Here is a 25,219-nt window from a genome sequence, read left to right as displayed (position 1 = left end):
GAACTCACCTTTGAAAAGGGGAAAACCCAACTGGGCATGGATATCCGGGACATCAGTCAGCAGCGCATCCTCTGCAGTTGCCACGGTCATGGTGATGCTCATTTCCATAGTGCTCTATAAATCAAAACTTCCTCAATCTCCCACAATTCCACACCACTCCCCCTGGCTTATCCAACCCTCCCACTGGGCCCAGGGAGCAGCAACACAGCTGTCAGCAGAGAGATTCTGCCATCCAACCAATTACCCAGTGTCTAAATAGACATTTCCAGCATCATGGCCACAGCAGAAGGCTTCATCCATTGCCACTCCACCCTCCCTTTAACCACCAACATCATTCTACCATTATGCCTTCACATCTAAATAAATGGTGCCTTTAGAGAGTCAGCTAATTAGCTAAAACCTAGGCTTCATTTATTCCTTTCTGACTTTCACTCTTGTATTAGTAGGTTACCTGGCTTGATATCCATATTATATCCCGAAATGGGCCATGTCTCAGCATTTCCACTGCTCCAACCATTGTGCACGTGCCCCTCCTATCTCATATACGCGCACACCACTGTAACAGCCACTTAACCGCTGCCCCCTCCCATGACCCCTAGGTCTGAGGTCAGAAGGGCAAGTCCTTAGGTGAGCCTCGGTCCCAAGCCAAGAGGCTTCTTAGCTTCACACAGGAAAGAATTCAAGATGTGAAACAGACAAAATGTTAAAGTGTAAAAGCAGGTTTTATTGAGCAGAGAAGACAAGCTAGAAAAGTCATTCTATAGACACAGGAGTAGTCTCTCTTTGCAAGAGAAGGAAGAGAGACCCCAACCATCTCTAGAGGTTGAGCTTTTATCTGCTTGTAGTTTCTATAGAAAATTGCTGGTATGGGGAAACAGAGAGTGGAAAAAAATTGGTATTAACTTTAACCTTTACAAGGTATATTTTGTGGTCTGTTTTCCCTATGTGGAAGGGTGAATGATAAGATATGAGTAAGTAGCTATTAACAAATCTCTGCAGGGATTTTCTTTGTTCAGAGACTCTTCGTGGTTGGCTTGCATCTCAGATCAGCTGAGTTCTCTGACAGGCAGCACACAGCAGACTCTGCCCTAACTTTTTTTGACTTTAGCTGATTTGTATAGTTCTCATGTCGCTCTCCTGTATCAGGTGCATCCTCCCTCTAGTGGGCAGAGTGATCTTGTGAAAGTGTCTGTCAGAATGTCTCCCCTGTGGAAAATCCACCCCTTCCCAATGCCAGCATGAAATCTAAACTCCTTGTCTTGCCTCCAAGCACAAGAAAACCCATTCTCCATTTGCATTGGAACTCCTATGTCCCTCCTCAGAGTCCTCTGCCTGGCACCCCAGCTAAAGTGTCTCCTAGTCATTACCTACCACATGACCTTATGCTGTCTTCTTTATAGCACAGATTGGTGCCTGCCATATCCCAGGTATTTTCTATATTAACATTTTTTATTAAAAAATTTATATATTTACCCCCACTAGAATGTAATGGTCTTGAGTAAAGGGATTCTTTCAAGTTCATGTGTCCCTACAGTGTACAATAATGCCTGACACATAGAAGGGTCTCAAAAAAATATTTTTTTACCATCTTTAACTTTTAATTGTACAGTTCAGTGTATTCACATTATTGTGCAACAAGCCTCCAGAACTTCATCTCGAAAAGCTGAAACCCTGTACTCCTTAAACAACTCCCATTTCCCGTTACCCCAGCCCCAGGCAACCACCATTCTGCTCTCTGTTTCTGTGGATTTGATTCCTCTAGATACCTCATAGAAGTGGAATCACACAGTATATGTATGTCTTTCTGCGAAGGCCTCACTTAGCCTGGTGTCCTCAAGTTTCATCCATGCTGCAGCATGTGTCATAATTTCCTTCCTTTTTAAGGCTGAATAATATTTCATTGTTTGTATGTATTGCATTTTGTTTATCCACTAATCTATTGATGGATACAGGTTATCTCTACTTCTTGGATTGTGTAAATAGTGCTGCTATGAATATGTACACACTATTTTTTATTGACTGGTAATGAGATTATCAAGGGTCTTGATCAAGGTTCTTAATTACACCTTTGGATTGTTGGCCTTAAGCAATTTCCTATCAAAACTGGGTTGCAATGACCCCAAAGGTACCTTACAGATCTAAAATACAATGATGCCATCAAATAAAATCACACTTCCTCCCTTTTGATGTCAATGATCATTTTAATCTTTTTTTTTTAAGATTTCAATTATTTAGTTTTAGAGAGAGGGAAAGGGAGGGAGAAAGAGAGGGAGAGAAACATCAATGTGTAAGAGATACATCGATCTACTGCACGTCCCCAACTGGGGACCTGGCCCACAACACAGGCATGTACCCTGACTGGGAATCGAACCAGTAACATTTTGGTTCACAGGCCGGTGCTCAATCCACTGGGCCACACCAGCCAGGGCTGATCTCAATGATCATTTTAACCTTGTGAGAAGATGTATAGCCTCATGGGATTTGGTGTCCTTAGCACAACAGTCACTGTCTTCACTTGCCAATCTCATCTGATCCTCTTCACCTTACCCTGAAAGCCTTCTCATGCTCTGCACATCAACATTGGGGAAAGTTAAGTGCGATTTTAACTTTAACATGAAATGAGGACTTGACCAAGATCTCACCTGGTTGCCTTAATATTCACTTAGCTCATTTATTTGGGGAAGGGAGATATTTTAGTAAATCTCTGTGTATGTTAATTCTATAAAAAATAGAAAAACGCCAAATGAATCTCATGAAGTCAACTGGGATATATTTTATTTATAACAATTATGTATATGTAAAAGATTCATGAAGATCTAATGCTGATTGATTTGTGATAAACTTGGTACAAGAAACTCCAACAGATTTGTTACTAAAAATAAGGTTCACCATACACTGGTATTGGCTGAGTTAACTTGCTCAACTCATTGCTTTGGTTTCATAGCTCACAGTCATATACAATATACGATTTTGATTTCCCATTAGCCTTGGGTTAGATACCACGGCACAGATGTAAACAGTATGACATAGATTCTTATAACCAATATGTTGTCATTCAGGCAATAATCCTAAAATAAGTTCCCTGAAATATCACTACAGTGTCCTCCTGGTTAAAGCTACAAACTAATAGTCATTACAGAAGAGAGTGTTCTAGAGATTAGATTAATGCTAGAAATGCTACTGGGAGAAATATTACATATTCAAAATACTGTAAAAAATAAATACTTCAGGAAAATTACACTTTTCAAAACTAGAAATAAGAAGTTTTGTAATTTAAGTAACTTTACTTAAAACAGAGGACGTGCTGGAATGCTGGAATGCTACCCCAGAGTTATTGTAACATGAATGGGTGCCGTCTCATCCTTCCTTTCACCAAAATGCCAGATTCTGATCATCTGATAAAAGTTGTCTATTAGGAGTTTTTGCCTTAGTAAAATTATGTTTACATTGCTATGACACTACAGAATCTTTTTACATGGACACCAAGGAATGTTGAAATAAAAATATTTGTTTAGATGTCACGATGGTCCAAAATGCAGGACATTGATTCTTCTCAGACACTCGTTACTTCAGATAATCCCCCTCTTCTTTTGTTGTACATTAGTGCGGTTTATAGGATACCCACAGTAGTATGCTGTCTGAACAGAAATCGTCTCCTTGCCTTATACATATCCTGAAAGCAGATATATAATTCAGCTATTCAAAAACTGTATACTTCCTTTTATTAATAATTCCCTGCTACCATCAAATATGATAATGATAGTCTCTTGCACATGGCACTCTTGATGCATTCATAAAGTGTCCATTTCTCTCTGAAAGAAATATCTGCTTTCCACGTTGGTAAAAAATATTTATGTATTCTACAAGCACTGTATCGCATAAAATGGAAATTGGTTTCATTTTCCATTTGTATTAAGAATAATCTTCAAAGTGTCTTGCTAGTTCACTGTGCTTCATTCTCTCTGCGAATAGTTCATCAAATACTATCTTCTGCTTTGAAGTAAAGTAGTTTATCCAATCACCCACTGCTCCTGGAAAAATTGGAAATGTATCAGACAAGAACCAATTTAAATATATAGTAGTCACAAATGAAACCTCTCAGATTTATAATAAAATGTGAACAATTTCAGCTCTTGGTGATAAGATGATAAGGAAATTATTCTTTCCCTCATTCACTAATCTCTTTCTAACTTTTTAGTAATAGTTGCATGTCAATTTGTATAGTTTAAAAAGTTCTATCTTAAAAAGAAAGGAAGATTAAAAATACACAGTCCTCAGTTTTACAATAGCAAGTGAAAAGCATCTCCCCTACACCTCATCAAAACATAAAGCAGACAATGTAGGTACAGTGATGCTGCTTTTACTTCCCAGCCTGTGCGCCTCCGGACCAGTCACTGTGCTGACAACACAGCCAGGGGGTGGGGCGTTGGTCTCATTTTCAGGAAATGTATTTTACAATATTGATAACAAAGAGTTGAAAATATAATCATTTTCTTGTATGACATTGCTTCTAAAACACCCCATCTGAGGTGAAAGGTCAGCTTTAATATTTTTGGGTCTTTCCTGGTTCTTCCTTGCAGTTTCCGATATCAATTCACTTAGACACTGCTTTCTTCTTCCTTTGATCTGGCTTTTGTTTGCTTGGTTTCTGATTTTTTCTTTTACTTAAAAAAAATCTTTAAAAAATAAAATAGTAGCTATATATGTAGGTTAGATAAAATACACATAAGCAAAGAGGATAAAAATCAAGGAAATTGTATTCTGGTAACATGGCTAACAAATTGGCCAGTGTGCATTTTCCCAGATCTTCACAAACATATAAATGCATATAAACTACATTTTAAATCACACAATTATAACCTAACTTTTCCCACTTACTATAGTTTGCTCATCTTTTCATATTAGTATTTATATACCAACAATGAAAGCTGTGGTGCATAGGGTAAGAGGGTCTGGCTTCAGATCTTGACTCTACCAGCTACTAATCATGTGTCTTTGGATGAGTTATTCAGGCACTGGGTGTCTCAGTAAAATATGGATAACATGAATGTTATCCTCAAAAGTCTGCTGTCAAAATCCAGACAAACCAAGTAATGTCTCTGGCACAAAGTAAAGCACTCAGTAAATCTAGCTATTTTTACTCTACAGTTTTCATGACTCCACAGTAAACCCTTGTATGGATATGACAACATTTTTAGCAGTTTCTGATTGATACTTTAAGTGAATCGTTCTATACTTCTATAATTCTCCCCCCAGACTTTAGTATGTCAGAAGCCCTAAGACTTCTGACACTTATGTGGACTATCCTTGCTTGTCACCTTATCTCCCTGACCACCATAGTCATTTACTAGAATATCAGCCCTACTTCTGAGTTTAAAGTAAAGACAGCTGCAGGCACAAATCCTCCTCTGTGAAGATTATCTCTGTGTGCCAAGGATTCTGAGTCAGTGACTTCAGTAGTTTCTTTGAAACTCTTACTTTCAGAGGATGGAGCCCCCACACCCACCCCATCCATCAAACAAAAGAAATAAAGTGAATGGTCTCTTGCCCTGGCTGGTGTGGCTCAGTGGACTGAGCTCCAGCCTGCAAACTGGAAGGCTGCTGGTTCAATTCCCAGTCAGGGCACATCCCTAAATTGTAGGCCAGTCCCTAACAGTTGAAGCATGAGGGGCAACCACACATTGATGTTTCTCTCCCTCTCTTTCTCCCTCCCTTCCCCTCTCTAAAAATAAATAATAAAATCTTTAAAGAAATGAATAAAGTGAAGGGTCTTTATTGACCCACCCTTGGGTTTAGTTTCTCACATTGTCCAAGTGTACCAACTGGTGCTCATGGTGACTAGTATCAGTGAAGATGTTCCTATCATCAACCTTCTGTGTTTTGTTAGACACAATATAAAGAAACCACTTTTAGATAAAATGGAAATGCATTAGAATAAATGCTGTCGCCTACAACTATGTTGATATGGTTTCCCCTGGAAATGTTTACTAGGGTCACAATGGCAGTAAAATTTCCCAAGTTTGTAAGATAAGACGCATGATTGCTGAGAATTTGCTAATCAGATCTCAAAGGGCAGTGATAAGCAATGTCAACAGTAGCTCTGGATTCCAGTAACCATCAGCACTTTTTCATTTCTGATCATCCTCTTTACCATGGTCCATCCTGATCTCTGCTTCTCACCCTTTAGTTCAGTTTACCTTCCTCCATGCATCTTCTTCTAAATTCTTTCTGTCTTCCCTTTATTGTCTTTCTCCCACCTTTCCTGACTTTTTCTTGACCCCGTCTCTCTCTCAAGCTCCCATATCATCTGACTTCCATCCTCCACTATCAAACTTCTTAGAAGAGTGCTCCTAATTTGCTTCTCCTTTCTTTATTTCTCATCTCTTCAGATCCCTCAGCCTGGCTTCCTCCTGCAGTCTCAGAATTCATGAATGAAAAGTAAATGGTCATCTCTGACCCTGGCCTTCTTCCTGATTCTGGCCGATCTTTTTGCTTGGCTCGTCTGGAGACTGTTTCATTCCCATGGACGTCAGGGTCCCTTTCTCCAGAAGCTCTTCCCACTTACCCTGAGCAACTTTACTGAGTTCTGTAATTTGCTGATGGCTCACTGACCTCTCAGCTCAGCTGCACCCAACAGTGACTCACTGCCACTGCCCTAGTTATAATTGTTAATGTTTCATAACTGAACTACTACCAGAGCCTCTTTGCTAGACTGTCTGCCTCTGCTTTTAAACTCTTCTAATCAATTTTCCACACAGGTCTGACCATGTCAGATCCCTTCTTGAGAGTGCCAACAGACTGAGGGTAAAAAAGACCTCTGTATGATGTCCCTCAAAGCTTTTGGAATCTGGCCCCAATCTCTTCATCTCCCTCCTTCAGCTTCACACATCATACACCATTCTAGCACATGAGAGACTACCAGCTCTTCCTAGAAAATACAACTGAGGCTCTGGCCAGGTTTCTCAGTTGGTTAGAGCATCATCCTGATACACCAGGGTTGCAGGTTCAATCCCTGGTCAAGGCACATATAAGAATCAACATATGAATGCATAAATCAGTGGAATAACAAATTGATATCTTTATCTCTCTGCCTCTCTCTCTCTCCTCATTTCTTTCTCTCTCTAAAATTAATTTTAAGAATTAAAAAAAAATAAAATTATCATCCAATTCCATACTGGTTCTGAATTTTTCTTCTTGCTGTCAGATTTTATTACCTAACCTCCTTCTAAGTTACACATTAAGACTTAGTGGAGAATTATTTCCTTCTTTTCGTGTTCCCATGCCGATGAACTTCCTTCAACAACAATCCCAGCTCTCTCTCCCCACCCCTGACTTCTGCAGAGCAAGTTATTTGATTGGTGAGTTTGGGAAAATGCACCATCCACACTTACCAGCTCCTTTCTCTCTGCTGAAGAAAACATGCCACGTAACATGCTCTGAGTGACCTACTTCGCTAGGGGGACAGGACTGCATTTGATTGACTGCATTAAGAATGTGCTTATAAAATTCAGAGTAACTTATTAGCAAACACACTGGTCTGCAGACCTGAGACACTTCTTCAAATCATTTTATCATTTCTATCTGTTTGACACCTGTGTTTTTCTCTCAGTTGGTTCCTAACTGGGCATGGAAACCTCAAAATCTGGAAAGAATGCAATTCAAGAATTCCATTTAAGAAACATTCACCGATGGATGACAATGTGGCATCTGTTGTGCAAGACGGGGTGTACTACGGGGAAATAAAGGTTAAAAAGGTAAAATAGAACTACTTCCAAATATGAGCCCCAGGCAAGGCACCGCACCCTTTTCTGACTTACCTTTCCTGAATACCAGGCTCCTGTTCGATGTGAGGGCACAGATGGTCTTATTTGCGTCACAGTTTTCTTTGGCTGCATCATTTTTCATCTCCCTGAATGATGATTTACAAGCAATCTGATTGATTTCTCTTTCACTCACATTTATACCGAGGAAAGTAGTTATTTTCTTTATGCTTTTAGAAGGATCCTGAACAATAAGCAAATTTTAAAAAGTGTTACTCATCAAAATACCAAATTTATTCCCTGAAATCCAAAAACAGGACAGGATTCATTGATTGACTTCCTGTATTAACATAATTTGACTTGAATTTTGATTGTTGAAATGTTAGGAAAGACTTACTTTCTTCATTTCTTCATAGAATATAAATAGAATGTTTTCATCATTTTTGTGGTCTTCCCAGGTTAAAATGTGATCAAACCAAGATCCATACACAACTAGAAGAAAAGTGAATTGTTGTGTTAATATTTGAACATTATGGTTTTAGGGTTTGGGTTCTTCCCACTTCAGCAAAGTTGTTAAAGCAAGGCACATACTTATTAGACTCTGGAATGAAAAAGTTTTCCTTAGACTCAATTTCACTATTGTTTCAACTAATTACAATACTGTGAAATGAAGCTGGATAGCGATATCTTCTAATCAGGTTGTGTGTATTTTTTTCTTATTTTTAGTAAATGTTTTTTACCATCAGGGGAATTGACAACAGAAATACAGTGATACACACTTCTCCAATTTGTGTTTTGATTAACTACTTTGGATCTTGGGAGAAATAGAGAAACATTGAGAATTTGGCATTTTCTTTCTGTAATGTGACATGCTTTTCATAACTGTAAGTTCTTATCAAAAAAGGTGTACAAACTTCCCACCACCACCAGCACAAGCAAGAATTCTATTCAAGTATCTTAGTTCAAGGTTGAGAAATATAGGCCTATGGATTTATCAGTAGTTGATATCGTCTCTTTAATGTTTTGTTAATTTGACAGACTTAAAAGGTCTCTAGGGCTTAAAAGTAAAATATTATCATGTAAAGTAACCTTTATAGCAGTGATGATTAAAAACACAAAAAGTTGACTAGTTTGACAAAACGAAGTATAAAACAAAAATTTAAAATACTACATATACATCTTTCCATGAACTGTATTATACAAAGATTTAATACTAACTGGTTCCCAAGTCATTTTGAACATTAAAGCTTTAAATAAATTGAAATATAATTAACTTCAAATTACGTGCAATTTTCCACGGCTTCAGCTCCTGAGGAAGCAAAGGGCAAGAAAATAACTGTAGCATATTTTCGAAACCAGAATTTCTGGGACCACTGTGGTATCGTTGGAGCCAACCTAATTCTTTACTACCCCTTGGACCCAAGAGGCTGTACAGGAACTGGTTCTTAGAAGAACTGTGCAGATAAAGTTTTCAGTTCTCAGTAATCTCACTGCTATTTCAGTGCCTCACATAATACTGGCTTCAAATTACCTGAATTACACATCAGTGACAAGGGTTTATCTTATAAGAATGGCCAATGTTTTCCCAAGCACGAACACATGGGGGGAAGAAGACTGATTTTTCTCTCACGTAAATTGAGGAAGTTAACTAGTCTCTAGTTCCCCAGACTACTTCACAGTCTCCACCAGCATCCCAATTCCCACTGGCAGCCACAGTCCAGCCCTTCTGGTAATGTCACTGCCTAGAGTCACTGATAATGCGGAGCCCTGAATACTGTGCATTGGGGGTGGGGGGGGGCAGCCCATACTTCTCTGACCAAAAGTTAGGTAGGGATAGAGATCCAGAGTTACACTTCATGGGCAGGGCCCGATGGGTGGGGTACTCTAATTGACCTTGTCCGTTATGGTTATTCAGGAGAAAATATATTCCAACACATTCAAAATAGATTTAAGAATAAATTTTTGGATCTTAGCCTGATCATAATTTGATAGCCAGCTGTTCTATTATTAACTAATTTCTACTGTACCTTGTTCCAAAAGGACTCAAGCTAGCCGGAAGAATCTAAAGAAATTGGTTGCTTGTGCCTTTCTCACTAATGTAGAAAATTACAGTTTGGGTTAATTTTTTAATCAGAATCCTATTGTCCAGGTCATGAGTAGGGTGGACCCATGGTTTGGTAAGAAAATACAGTTTCCAAAATAGAGATTTGAAACCTTGCTTTTATGGGAAATATCTTTCTGCATATCCTTCACTTAATTACAAAATCATTCCACCACCTCCTGGCTTTAATTAACATCTGACTGACGGCCCCCCTTCTGCTCTCCATGTTGGTGCTGGCGGTGCAGAGGTGAGCACAGTCGCCTTCCAAAAGTTACTCCTTCCCCTGAGATGGCCTTGAACACAAGTTGCTCTTTCTCAGCCCACTCATGTATCTTAGGGAGAGTGAGTCAGCACTCGGCTTTCTAGGGACTTCCAGAACTCCTCCCTCCCAGACATTCCAAGCTCCTTTAGCCTGTCCTTCGACTATGCCACTCCTTCCATCCTGGTTTCAGTCAGAAATTGACCTTCCGACCTCTCCACTGCAGTCGCTGACGACTGTGATTTTAGATTACAACCTTCTGCGTCATCTCAGGTCTCACTACCAACTGTGGTAACTTTAATGGATATTTCTGCAATACCTTCCTCTAACTATTTTTGTCCTTTTCTACCTTTACTTTCTTCCCTTTGTACATTTCCTCAAGACCTTTTTCACCAATACCTTCAACTTCCTGTCCCCTTAAAGGTTATCTTAATCACCCTCCAAAAACATTCAGTGTTGGATCAAAACACTTTGCTTTCTTTCTAGCTCACCCCCCACTGCTGAGATCTGCCGAAGAAATGCTTACCACTCTGTGTTTACACCGCTGCAAATTCATTTTTCCAGCCTCAAGGGCCCCAAAGCTGCCTGGCAAACCAATTTGTCCTGCATTAACACATTATCCTATTCTTCAGCTGTTTCAAAACTCCCATACTTTTTGCAAGCCCTCTACCCAACTCTGATATCCAATTATAATGAGTATCTTACTGTCTAGTCTCTAGAAAGCACTCTGGTGATAGATAATTATACAGAAAACAAAACTCACTGGGATGAAGTGGCCTAGGAAATGGAGAACTTTAATATAAAACTGAGAGGGGCTGGCTACAGAGAATAAAAAGTAAAATGTGAAGATGTTGTTTCATTGAAATATTAATCTGCCAGAATATTGTGAGAATATAATTTACAGTTACTGTTTCATTTAAAAACCTAAAGTGTACTGTAAACTCTCTGAAAGATAAATTAGTGATTCAATAGATGTCATTATCTTTATCTTTATTGCAGTGTCATATCATTCAATGTGGACTTATATCTATGTTTTGAATATGTTTATATAGATATGCTTATATCTATGCTTTGGATATCATGATGCCTCACTTGTAAAAGAATCTTTCTAGATAAATATCAACTTGTAACATTTCTACCTTAATGAAAAATTATTTAAAAGTTTTTGTGTCTTTAAAAGTTATGTCTAACAGAATGTCAGTAGATTTTTACAGCATATTTTAACCATTACTTAATTTGAACCTCCAAATAATCCTACAAAATAGAGGATTTTATTAGTCCTATTTTATATTAGGAGTCTGAACCTTAGAATGGTTAAGCTATTGTCCAAAATCACCCAGAGAACAAAGTATTGCCAGGACTCGATCCCAGGTCTTCTGCTGCTATAGCCTGTTCTTTCTGCTACATCACACTGTCATTTGCAAGAGAAATAATCCTCCCCCCAAAAGCCATTGACGAACACCCCTGAAACATAGTCATTTACAACACACACAAACACACAGGAAAATGAACAACCGTATCTTGTAAGTAGGAAAATGTGAAGCAATTGTTCCTATCTGAATAAATTTTTTAAAAGCTTTAGTGATTCAGTGACTATTCCTGGTGTCTAGAGAGACTGCCAGTTGTAGAATATTTACATGTCAGGTCTCTTTACAGCTAAAAATCTATTAACTCACCTAAGAAGGTGTAAAAGGTTCACCCAAAATACTTTTTCCAACTGCACTCTGCCCTTCCTACATACACTGCTGCAACTTCTGGTACTGTGATAACAAAAGCAAATGCTTTGTGATACTGGTTTGCTGCCCTGTGCATGGCCTGGGTTGGCCCTTCTATGGCTACATGCATGGAACAATAACCTCTCGAACAGAAGCAGCCAGACCACACCCTGCTGCTGCTCAGCCTTCCAGAGACATGGCCGGGTCTGAGCATCTGCAGTGTGAGGAAGGACCGGTGAGCCTCAGTGTGTGTGAATGGCGGGGACAAATGCAATGTTTTTTTCTTGAGAAAAAGCAGGCCCAAGATCTGTTTTAAAAATATAAGTTATGTATTTATACTCTGCTTATTCCAAAAATGGAATTGAGGCAGAGTGAGGCATGCTAACTATCTTCAAATATTTAGAAGGCTAACATGTGGAAGAGGAATGAATGGTTGGGGCACAGTTTTTTGTGGGACGAATTATGGCACAGTGTGAGAGCAAAGATTTTGGAGCCGACACCTGGATTTAAATCTCGGCTCTGCTCCTTATTAGTTACGCATCTATGGACAAGCTATTTGGCCTCCTGAGGTCAGCAGTTTTATCCCCTGTAAAATGACAATAATATCATCTACCTCACATGGTTGAGTGAGGATGAAAAGAGATCATGTGTGCACAGCACTTAGCTCCGTGTCTGTGTCACACGGTAAGGATTTTTCAACACGTGGAAGTTCCAAGATGAAGTGTTCTGGAGAACAGGAGTGTGGAGTGTGAACCAACATCCTGTCAAGGTTAAGAAGTTCAAACTTAGCACCTACAATTCTTGGAGATGTTGTAAAGGTGATGGAAACATCAGGTGGGTGTTTTAAACAGATGACCTTTACTGCACCTGTCATTCCTGAAACTTTATGACTCTACTAAATGCATGTCATTAAATGAGGAAATGGAGGAGTTGAAATAGTATGAGAATAGCATATTCTTGCAAAGGGAATATAGCAAAACAAAGAATCAAATCCTGTTGCTGGTGATTTCCCAATGTCTTCACATTCATGTTATACTTACTGGGGCCTCTCTTAAATTAAGAAGCAAAAAGCATGACAGTTTACATGTAAAATACTGAAACTAGCAATTAAGATCTACTCTAAGCCCAGTAAGAAGAGAGAAAATCTTCTGGGTGCACACCATTTCTAAGCCATGTCTATTTTAAATTCAGCATTGTCTTTATATATTATGTTTGTTTATTATACATTGGGAGTTTAGAAGGGCTTTTTTAAGTGCTCCAGACACCACTGAGTCATAAAAATAGGGAATAAATTCAAAGGTCATGCACGGGAGCAGGGCTAGCATATGCTACACAGCTCAATCAAATGATGTCTCCTTGTGGTATTTTCAGGATAAATGACTTTCTGTTAGTTTTTATAAAACCAAGTGCCAGGATGGCTAATTCTTTTACATTTGCTTTATTTAGGGGATTTGAGGGGTTGTGTGAGTGTGTGTGTGTGTGTGTTTTATTTTCTATGCAGCTATATAAAAGGCATGTTTCAGCTACCTGTCTAGGTTCTAGCCGTATCTCACTGTGCTCCAATTAGTGCATAATTATTTCACTGAAAAGACTGATAGTATATAGAAAACATAAAGGCTTGGTCAGCATTAATCTTAATAAGAGCTTGCTAATATGTACTGCTCAAGGGTGATAAGAAAGACTGTGAAGAAGCACATTGAGAAAGAACTGCTTAGAAGTAAAAGAATAATCGACTGAAGGATGTACTTCTGAAAATAGGCATTGGAATCTATTTAAACTTTTGGAAAACACTTTCATGTTGAGCAGAAAGATTCACTGTATATTATGAATAAAAATCATTGTTATATTTACCATCTCCTCTTAGGAATAGCTCTAAAAATGCAGCCCAGGATTCAATGCCAGGGAGATTAGGGTTCTCTCTGTAGTAGTGGAACAGAGAAACAGCTGTGTCTTTTGGATTCCTGACGATGTAATCTGTTTTAAAAAAAATCAATTTATTTTTGGGTGGAAATAGCCACAACGCAAAACATTTCCTAAAAGAAAGTGGAGCTGGGACTGGAAATATCGGGGAGAAACTCCATAGAGCATAGACTGTAGAGCCACTGTGCTGTGCCACAGAAACTGATGCAAAATATTACTGAATGTTAACTGTGATTTAAAAAATTTGTAAAAAAAAAAAAAGTTGGAGCTAACCTTACCTGTGCCAGTCACAATTTTTTGGCAGCTTTGGCTAATTATTAAACACAGACTTAAACCACTGTTTCAACATGCTCTGTGCATAGGAACGGTCAGGGGATCTTGTGAAAATGCAGATTCTTACTCAGGAGGTTCCAGATGAAGCCGGGCCTCCTTTAGGCCCGGCTTCATCTGGAACCTCCTGCATTTCCAACGAGTTCCTGGACTTGTTGATGCTGCCAGCTGATCAACCCCACTTTTTCAGTTTTCGTGTTACATTTGGTTCTATCTTCTTAGGGGTAGATGTGAGAGAAACCCTTATTCATTTATAGGATGGGATTACTTTTTAAATGTCCGTTTATTATAAAACATGATTCCCATACAGTACAATTTTTTACAAAGTGATCTATTCTTATTTATGGGAAGAATGATGTTTTGGAATTTTCTTTTTCTACAGTTATTTCCCCAAAGCACAAGGAATCTGAGATACCTACCAATTTACATAAACACTGCAACTGTAATTTAATTCAATTCAATATATACACGTATGTAATACCTACTGTATACCAGGCAGTGTGCAACATTCTAGGTCCAAGGAATATAATAATGAGCAAGACAGAAAGAGTTCTAGTCCCCTGGAAACATGCAGTGAGGTGAGGAACATGCTTGACAATGCAGAGTTCTGAGGGTCCTGACAGGGAAGTGCAGAGCACAGTAGGAGCATACAAGAAATTGCAGGGAACCAGTGTGATTAGTTGGATAGGAAAGGACTATTACTCAGTCACGGTCAACACTGCACAAGTACCAGGTGTTCTACTTGACTTTCAATGGGTAATCAGGGTGGACACATTTTCCTTAGGTAAGAAGGTGTTTACTAAGTTCTTTTAACACCTATCTTTCCGTACTGTGCTCCGAGCACAGGTACTGTGCGTGACCCACATAAACAGCACCTGCTCCTCTTTTCTTGGGGGACAGTAAAGGCCGTGTGCACAAGAAAGAGGCGCCCCTTCACACCGTCCCCCACCATTGTCGGTTCTTTGTCCCAATAGGTTATATTGGAGTAACCCAACACCACAGGCTTTTTCTACCTGCTCTAGACCTTCGGAACCCCAAGACTCAAAGGGCACAGTTTAAAAATCCACTGCCTTGCCCTGGTCTCTTTCTAAAGTTAATTAAAAAAAAAATCACTGCCCTAACAAAGTGATAAAATGGCAGTATTTTTAGCCATCCAGTTGGAGATTTTGAGGGGTGGTACAGAGAAGAGTTTTAGGACCTTGAAGAGCCCCTCAAAGTTGCATTCTGTGTTATCTAGTAGTAAAGTAAATGAATGCAAACCATTAATACATATTTTGTCAAAAGAGGTTAAAGGAATGTATGCTGTAACTGAACATGGTAACAGATGTTAAGTATACTTATTGTGCTGATCATTTTATAATATATGCAAATACTGAATCATTCTGTTCTATATCTGAAACTAATATAATGTTATATGTCAATTATGCTCAAAAACACACGAGAAGGGTGCATTCATTCTAATAAGTCATAAGAAATAATTAGGGGAAGTTTGAGGGATATGAAAGCAAGGCAGAATAGTACTCTGGAAAAAAATTAAATATGAACTAAATATCATGAAATGAGTTGAAAACATAAATTTCTCCTGAGATAGTTCGGAAACAAAAAAGGGGAGACAAAGGTTAGGAGAAAACTGTAAGAGGCCTAGTGGGGCTGTGAGCTGGCAGAGAGAGACTGGCAGAGGGACCTTCTGCCTGGCGGGCCCTGCTGGAGCAGGTACAGCTGGTCCCGCCCCAAGCCCTTTGGTCTGGGCCTCAGCAACAGAGGACAGCTCATCCTCTGGTGGACCAGGGCCAAGCAATGTCCCAGTCCCCATTAGAGGTCACCTTAAGAGGGTTGTGCCTTAAGGCTGTACCTTCAGTGTGGTACGTTGTTGAAAGAAGCACCCAAACCATTCTGAGCTCAGTTTCTTTGTTTATGAAGACAAAAATGCCCACTGCTCTAATTTTTGTAATGTGTTTGTAAAACAGCTCAGTCTCTGATAGCCACTTATTATCAGTGTTATTGCATTGTCCCAAGTAAGGGTTTTTGAGCTCAGAAGACTCTTTTTCTGCCCAGATGCCTCTCTCTCTGTCTTAGAGACAGTCTGAAACAAAAATGCTTGGCTGAGTGAAAGTGTTACTGAGATAGTACACCTTCCCCTGTTCTGATAGACTTGCTGGGAACGAAGACAAAGCTGACCTTTACCTCTGGCTGCTTGTGCTTACTTTTCTTCGGGCAGAAGAATACATGTGTGCGTAGAGACTCCACAGCCATGAAGCTGTAGTCACAGCAAGATCTGCTCTGATTTGTGCACCTCTGACCGGTAGGTTGTGTTTGTTGTTTTTGAGATATGGCTGACATTGCTTACAGCGGCTTCATTACTGGGGCCTCGTTACAACAAACACAGGTATCTCACCTTTGCTTTTCACATGTTTTGTTTTTTTCCTGATCAAAACAGAATTTTTGAAGTGCACCTTATACAGACATTTATCAAGAAAATAAAACCAACTCTAATGTCGTACCATATAAAAGCCATTCAGCATGTTGTTATATTTACATCTGGACTTTTTTTCTATGTGTGTATATATGTTATAATTAAATTGCGATTATTCAGTACATATGTATTTGAAATATACTTTCTACTTAACCTTATTCCATAAGCATTTCTCCATGAAAACATAAATTTGAATATAAAGTATATGAAAATATAAAATACTTTTAAATTATAGTTAACTTTTAAAATAATAATAATAATGTGACATTTATTTTAAAAATAACTTGATGTAACTATTTTTAAGCATTTTATATACAACACTTTTTATTCCTTTCTTATATAATCCCTTGCAAAAATGACAGATAAAAATAATTAAAATAACACTAAGGCAATATTTCTTTCTCTAGACATCAATATTTAAAGTAAAACGATTAAAACCAGATTCAGAATAGACTAAGACATTGTCTAGTGTAATTATAGTTCACATTTATTTCACTGCTGAAGGATTATTAAAATAATTTTTATGAGCTAGATACCCTAGCCACACCTACGCATGCCTTGTCCTGTTGAATCTGTATGAGACTGATACCATTATCTCTGTATCTAATGAGGAAACCAAGTGTCAGAGAGCATCAGCAATTCTCCAGATGACACATCTTGTGAGTGGCCGAGCAAGAATCCAAGCTTGATTTTGTGGCATTCCCAAGCTTCCACCCTTCACCATTGAACTTACCTTGCATTGTTTTTGTTTAATATCCACTGGCAGCATGTTATAGCTCAAATGTGTTGGAATAACTCTTCTCTTACAACACATCTTTAGCTCTTCAAATTTAGAAATGTCTCCCAATTCAATTGGAGATGTTAGAGTAATTTCAGCATTGGGAATATTCTCAATGACTTTTGCAATCCAGTGGGTGCCTTCACCGAAAAATAAAGTGAAATTCATTTTTAATTAAATGGCACTTTTGATGAAATAAATATAGAAAATTAGCATTAGGTTATAAAAGCAATAAATGCATTAATTTTATTATAAATAGTTTTACAACCTTTTGAAACTGACACCTATTAAAATCTGTTGAAATACTTAAAATGTTAGTTTATTATGCAGGGATAAAAGCATGAAGAGATATGAAAACTGTATATGCTCTCTCCTCAGCATGCAATCCTCTTCTGTGCTACCACTCACCTCTAGCATCTTCTCCAATTCACAAATACACAGACCTTCCCACACACAATTCCCATTGGTCCTGCAAGCTCGTCATCTTGCTTTTCAAAGTCCCTACTCCCCTGAAACAATTGCTCACCTTTCAGGTCCTTCCAGAGTAACACCCACCAGAGTGCACTTGCCATTGCTTATTTATGTCTATCTCCCCAATTCCCCTTTGAAGATAGACACTGGATCTTATTTTTGTTTGTGTGTAAATGCTGAGAAGTTGTGCAAACAAAGCAGTAGAACAATGAGCAAAATGGCATATTCAAACATCATAGAGATGAAAGCCCCCACTACCTCAGAGTCTGGCAGGAAAACCCTTCATATTTATGTGGAGCAAATGCGGACGTGCTCCGGTGTGGTAGGCTCTAGTAAACGGAAGCAGGGAAGCGGAAGTCTGGGTGGAGATGATGTTTTGTTAATTCAAAAGCAACGTCCACCACAGGGGAGAGAGGAGGGAATTTCAGGGGAGAATGGGAAGGGTTTACAGGAACAAATTTAAAGGACACAAGGACAAAAACTACAGGGAGGGCAGTAATGGGAGGGAACTGGGGAGGGTTGTGTGGGTGGGCTGGATTGGGAGTAAAAGGGAGAAAACTGTACTTGAACAATGATAAAAAAGCAATGTCCCTGAAGCCTTTAAATCAGCTTTTGTTTCCATTTATCTCAATGTGATCACAATTTTAGAGTCAAATAAATACCCATAGCTTAAGTAGTGCTCTCATTTGCATTATATGTTTTAAATTTAAGACTATTTTAGGTCATGATGTTAATGTCTTAAATATTTATAATTATACTATTCATATAAATGTGACTCATGTAGTAGTGATAGCTGTGTTATTTTAAGAAAATACATTGATTTCTTCTGATGAAGGAGGGAAAATACAGGTGCTGCTGAAGGAGAACTCCTGGCAGCTGGTGGGAAGAGGCACCAACATAACCAGTGACAACCTCATATGTGGTTGTCTCTATACAGTATAAATTAGTCACCTGTTCAAGGAAACTTAAAGTATCATTAATTATTTTTTAAACTACTATGTCAATTGAAGATAAGATATTTTTAGTCACAGAGCAACCTACTGCATAGCAAGAATACTGTGGTATTCTGGAGGCAATCATTTAATTGTCATTTGGGGCCATATTTTCTGTTCGAAGAGATACATACATGGTTTTTATTTCTTCTCAAAAACACCCTGGGAGACCTGGCCCTATGGGAACTCTGCATCATCCAAAGGAAGAGTCTCCCAGGCCTGACCGGCAGTGCAAAGAGGGGACCATGGCACACATACAATCGAAGGGGGCAGGAGCCTTAGCTGCTGAATCCAGGACAGCAGGTGTGTGGGTGCTCAGCCGCACATCCACTCTTCTGGACATAGCGGCAGGCAGTTGGATATTATAAATCCTGGCCACCCCTCAGAGTAAAAAATGGTATAATATTAATTTAAATAATAAAGCATAACCTATAATAATAAAAGTATTTATGGTTCTTATTAGCCCAGAAGTAAAAAGTATTTATTTATAAATCAATAATTGATTATAAATAGAATGAACACTATTTATCACCATCCTCGTGCTTGGCACAAAGTCCTAAGAAAACTTTATAATGTTACAGATATTATGCTTATTATATATTTCAACATTTGTATGACTTCATAAATAAAATAGAAACAAATGTGTAGTAAAGCTCTAATTTCTCCAGCTGAATTTTTTCAAAGCACATTTTTTGCTTCTCTACTATCAAACTTTTTCATTAGAATAAGCAGTTGGGATACTTTAATTTCTTGTGGAAAATTCTGAAAAACAAATGTTTTGTAAAAATCATCATCAGCAGCAGCATTATATTTTTATTATATTCCCACATTTACACAATATATTAACATAAACTTTACCTGATTTTGGGTAGGAAACCAGAAATACATCATCTTCTCTTGCATTGAAAGAATCCATGGAACTTAGAAGTTCTTCTGAAGACATAGTAGAAAAGAGGATGTCCTTGAATTTATGAAGAACACTTGACTGGTTCTGGGATGACATCTTTCATCAAATCAGTCAGAAATGACTTACTAAACACTAACTACACAAGGCAGAGAGCAAGTGTGCTCCTAGCTCAGGAACAACGCAATCCTAGAATCACTGAGCTGGTATTCCAACAGGAGGAATATATATATACCTTTTGCAATTTTCACAGCAGTAATTTCTGAATGGTAACTGTTTACTGTGAAAATCACGTTATCTGAATTTCACTGATAACACACTTTATAAAAATATTTCCTCCACTTGTCACTCAAAATAGTTTACATACCAAGATTCCAAGTTACTAAAATGTAATTATTTAGGGAACTAATGTTAATCAGATCCTTTGGCCTAAATAAGGAAAGGCTTTTAGTGGCTGTAATGGATTACATCACTGTGGAAATGATTGGGAAGATTGAACTACTTGTTAATATTAACACACAGTACAGGAAGTAGCTAGTACTGCATTTTGGGAAGAGGAGAGGAACAGAATGAGAAAAAAAAATCATCTAGGAACTGGCAGATAAGTCTGTGACTAACATAAACCTTACAGGCAACAAAAGACAACATGAGTATCCAGAAACCCAGACATAAGAGATGTATGCAGCTCTGATATACTCTGAGTCATTTTTAGTTTGTCACTATTATTATCTTCCAGATTCAATTAGATATGGCAATGAAGTACCCAGTTATCTCACTGAACAGTCGAATCTTGTTTGCTGTCTAGCCATTAAAAAGAAAAGTACACCAACAAAGAAATGATCAGCATTTTCACTAAGCAAAAAAAGTAGAGGTCCACTGTGTAAAAAATAACTAAAGAAGGACATACATAATAGTGGCAGAAATGAAATGTAGAATGATTATCTACATATTATGGACAAAACAGAGGCTCTGTGGGAAGCAATCTCACAGGGTGATCTGACCATCAGTTCCTAACTAGACAGGTCATGGTGAGTAGTCATCAGGCATATCGTTTTTAGTAAAAGGTTTATCTGTGTCTTACACAAGCCCTGTCCATGTTTTCTGTGCATCTAGGTCAACACACCCTTGAAATAAGCTGTAACCACCCTAAAGAGAACACATTATCTTAACTACCTTGTAGTCCAATCTCTATGTGACCACCTCCAAGAGAGCACATAACATTTTTTTGAAATTATGTTTTTATTTATTTTTATTTTTTATTTTTAATTGAAATTTTTTGGTGACATTGATTAATAAAATTATACAAGTTTCAGGCATACAGTTCTACAATACATCATTTGTATATTGTGTTGTGTGTTTACCAACTCAAGTTGAGTCTCCTCCCATCACCATTTATCCCCCATTTATCCTCTTCTACCTCCCCCCAACCCCTCTTCCCTCCGGCAAACACCATACTGTTTTCTGTGTCCATGAGTCTTGTCTTTTTTTTTGTTTTATCCCTTTACCTGCCTGGCCCAGCCCCCACCTCCCTCACCTGTGACAGCTTGTTCTCCGTATCCATGAGTCTGTGTCCACTTCAATAGTTTACTTTGTTTAGTAGATTCTACATATAATCGAAATCATGTGGTATTTGTTTTTCTCTGACTGCCTTATTTCACTTAGCATAATAATTTCCAAGTTCACCCATGCTATCACAAAAGGTAAGATTTCCTTCTTATTTAGGGCTGAGTAGTATTCCACTGTGTAAATATACCACAGCTACTTTATCCACTCACATGATTTTAACCATCTTGTTGCCTCTTCCCTCAATTTCAAATGCATAAAAGAAACTGCTTTCTCAGAAGCATTTATATTAGTCTGTTGAGATCTTGCTTCCAGGTGTATCCTTTGTTTGGCTCAAATAAATATAAAAAGTCTCTAGAAGTTTTAGAAATTTCTTATATTGATAACATAGAAAATTCCAAAGAAGCTAAAAACAATTAGAATAAACATGTAAACTGAGTATGGTTGCTGGATTATAAGGTCAATACATGAAATTAAATTGTATTTCTGTACTTGAGCAATATTTAAGTCCAAGTAGGTGGGTGGTTATTTTTTCATTTGTTTGTTTAATTGGGTTTTTTTTTTTTGACCCAATGCAATGTTCTTCAAAATGGTACAGGTTTTCTCTGTGAATATTTTTTGTGCTCCCTCTGTGAGGCAAAAGCCACACCCATAAATATCTCCAGGTTAAGCCACATTCTCCTTTGGAATGAGCATTAGTGCTTTGAGATGATGCCTTTGAGATTTTTAGAGGCTTTTTGCCTAGCAGGTAAGGTCTGAGAGACCTGCCCTTAATATCCTTGAAAGCCTTTTGTCTGCCCATGGGTCTATGAGACAGGTACACATTTTAATCTTTCTGAGGTGTCAGCAAGGATCTCACGGTCATATCTTGACTTCATCTTTACCCTGACACTGTGTTTTACTGGTAGTGCCATGGATGTGATCTCTGTTCTGAGGCCATGTCTTACTTTGAGAACGTTTTGCTAGCTAGAAAGAATGTCATGGACCCTATTTCCACTACATTCTGATAAAAAATTCAACAGTTCTTTCTTTGGCCCAACTCTTTGTTCTTCTATTTTTTATTATAGGCACTAGAGAAAGTCAGTTCTCATTTTTGACATTCTGCCTGGAAATCTGCCTAGCAAAACCGCATGGTTGATAAGTACTCTATTTTCTATACTTACTCAGGGGCTGGTGTTGTTACAGAACACCTCACATACAGGAATCAATTTCTGATTTATAATCTATTTGCTGAATAACAAACCACTCCCAAAAAGTAGTGTTGTAAGACAATAATGTATTATCTCTCTTATCATTTTAACATTACTGGGCTCAGCTGGAGAATTCTCATCTGGAGTCCAACACGAATGGCATTATTATTGATAGAAATAATAAACTCAGAACGAGGTTATTTTTCTTTCCTGGTAGTTTTGTGATGGTTACTTTAAGTGTCAGATTCCACATAGATAAGAACAGATTCCACATAGAGAGAACACATTCCACATCAGATAAGAAGGCAATATCAGGAAAGGTTCATAGGTAACACATGTACTAAGGTCATAAAGAGAGCGACGTTGACTTATGATGTGTCCAGGTCAGCTGGGAATTTTCATTTGGGTCAAAACTGAGTCAGTTACTGGGAAGCAAGATTTCAAAAGTTTCCAAGATTACGATTTGCAGGTTTTTTATAAAGTGTCCTTGGAATTAGGAGGGAATTCAAGGAATTAGGAGAGAATTCAAGGAAGATTATGTAAAGTGGAGGAAATCAAGGCAGGGTTTGGATTACAGGATAGTTAACACCATGACATTCTCTCTTGAGGGTGGTTATGCCTTGGAGGGGTGTTGCTTTGGGTGTTTTAAAGGTGTGTTAACCTAGCAACACCAGGACAATGGACAAGGCTTGTTTGCAACCCTTCACTAAAAAATCATATGCCTGGGGCATGACTACTCACCATGACCTGCTCAGGTAGAAATTTGTAATCAGATTACCTTCTGAAGTTACTTTCAGTAGAACTTCTATTTTGTGCACAGGAGATACAAGTGACCATATGGCTATGTTGTGATACTAATATTTTATATGTATATTTTTCTCTTAGAACACTTCCTTTTTTTTAAAAGATTTTATTTATTTATTTTTAGAGAGGGAAGGAAGGGAGAGAGAGAGAGAGAGAGAGAGAGAGAGAGAGAGACATCAGTGTGCAGTTGCTGGGGGTCATGGCCTGCAACCCAGACATGTACCCTGACTGGGAAGAACAATTTCTATTGAAGCAACCATTGCTCCAAGGCCAGAGCCAGAAAATACTCTTTCAACATATTTTGTTGAGCACTTCCAGTGGGCCAAACATTATTCTTCATAAGACTGAAAGGGATACGAGTTCATGGAGATAATTCTAGTTCAGGGAGGAAGATCATTAAAAAAAATAGATCAACACAAAAATATCCAGTAATGGTAAGTAAAATACCAAAAACAAAACCATGGTGATACAAAATGGAATAACCAGGCGGCCACTTATATTTGAACAGTCAGGGAAGGTTTCATTGATGAGGGGCCGGCCTTTATTTACTACACTCGAGAGGCGGTCCTCATGGGAAGTCTAAGCATGCACAATTGTAGAAGTAAGTGAAGAGAGTATTGCCTCAGGTCAAACAGTACAGAGATTGAAGAATTTGCTGAGAGCTCTGATGCTGTGAAATTGTCCTCACCAGGACAGCAAATTCTCAGCTGGACATATAATGGTGATGATGAAAATGCAATGTTGGTGAGTGAAAATTTCTTTTAGATTTGTTTACTTCATTGTTTTATTTTTCTCTCATGTTTTCTTGCCTTTGCTCTAAGTTGAGGGGGATTTCTGGCAAAGATCGAGTATGAGAGAGCTGGCTTACTTTCTAAGTTGAAACAACTCAAAAACAAAACAAACAAAACATATATATATGATGATACAAGGAGCAATGGTATTCAAGACCTTAGACATTGGGCAGTGATAGTTTATTCACTAATACTGTCACGCATTTCTTATTAAATGACTACATTTAATTGGCTAAAATAAAAAAGACTGACTATACCCAGTTTTGGTGAGAACGTGGAGGAATTAGAACTCTCATACCCACAAAAGGGAATGTAAAATAGTGGTGCCACTTTGCCAAACAGTTTGGTAGTTTCTTAAATGTGAAATGTATCCCTGCTACAGGACCCAGTATTCCAACTCTTAGGTGTGAGAAATGAAAACATACACACTAAGACTTGTACATGAAAGCTCCTAGCAGTTTGATTTGTAATAGAAGAAGCTAAAAAAAAAGAAAGGTCCATCTTCAGGTAAATGGATTAACAATTTATGTTATATTCATATGATGGAATAATATTCACCATAAAGAGGAATGAACAATTGATACCTGCAACTATGTGGATGAGTCTCAGAATAGTTTAACTGGATAAAAAAGCCAGAAAACAAAGAGTATATATTGTGTGATTTTTATTTACACAAAGTTCTAAAAAACGTAAATTTGTCTATAATGACAGAACACAGATAAGTGGTTGGCAGGGCTGGGAAGGAGGTCGGGAGAAGCAGGAAGGAGAAACACAAAGTGGCACCGTGAATCTCTGGGTGTGACTGAAATGTTCACTGTGACTGTGGTGGTGGTGTCACAGGTGTGTGATGTGATGATGACTGTGTATGATGACTTTACATGCATCCAATTGTTTCTGTGTTCCAATTACACCTCAATGAAGCTGTTAAAATTATTGAGGAAAATATTTCAATATCCAGAACCTGACAATCAGAGATTTGTGCAGCACCCTGCTGTGTATGTAATGCGTGTGTGTGTTTCCAGTAAAAGATGGGTCTTGTACATTGTTACTGAAATTATCTGGTGAATTACTTATCTTTATAAATTGTTAGAAGGCCTTTTAGTTAGAAATTTGACCAGGAGTCTTAATAATAAAAATCTATTGGAAATGTCATGTAATTATTCTGGTG

The 25,219-nt window shown here is 38.1% G+C and overlaps 1 protein-coding gene across 1 annotated transcript; it reads right to left on the bottom strand.

Moving 5' to 3' along the window:
- Window positions 1-3,357: 3,357 nt before the first annotated feature.
- On the bottom strand, window positions 3,358-20,073 carry LOC114513712 (sulfotransferase 6B1-like). The gene is made up of 6 exons (XM_028533074.2): window positions 19,658-20,073; window positions 17,288-17,476; window positions 13,687-13,809; window positions 8,158-8,252; window positions 7,818-8,004; window positions 3,358-4,031 (listed from the first exon to the last, which is right to left on the bottom strand). Exons 1-6 carry the CDS (start codon window positions 19,800-19,802, stop codon window positions 3,913-3,915), a joined length of 858 nt encoding a protein of 285 aa, XP_028388875.1. The 5' UTR covers window positions 19,803-20,073; the 3' UTR covers window positions 3,358-3,912.
- Window positions 20,074-25,219: the final 5,146 nt, after the last annotated feature.

Source organism: Phyllostomus discolor, chromosome 2 (genome assembly GCF_004126475.2).
Source record: "Phyllostomus discolor isolate MPI-MPIP mPhyDis1 chromosome 2, mPhyDis1.pri.v3, whole genome shotgun sequence".
NCBI lineage: Eukaryota > Metazoa > Chordata > Mammalia > Chiroptera > Phyllostomidae > Phyllostomus > Phyllostomus discolor.
This window is presented reverse-complemented; position numbering and strand designations above follow the sequence as displayed.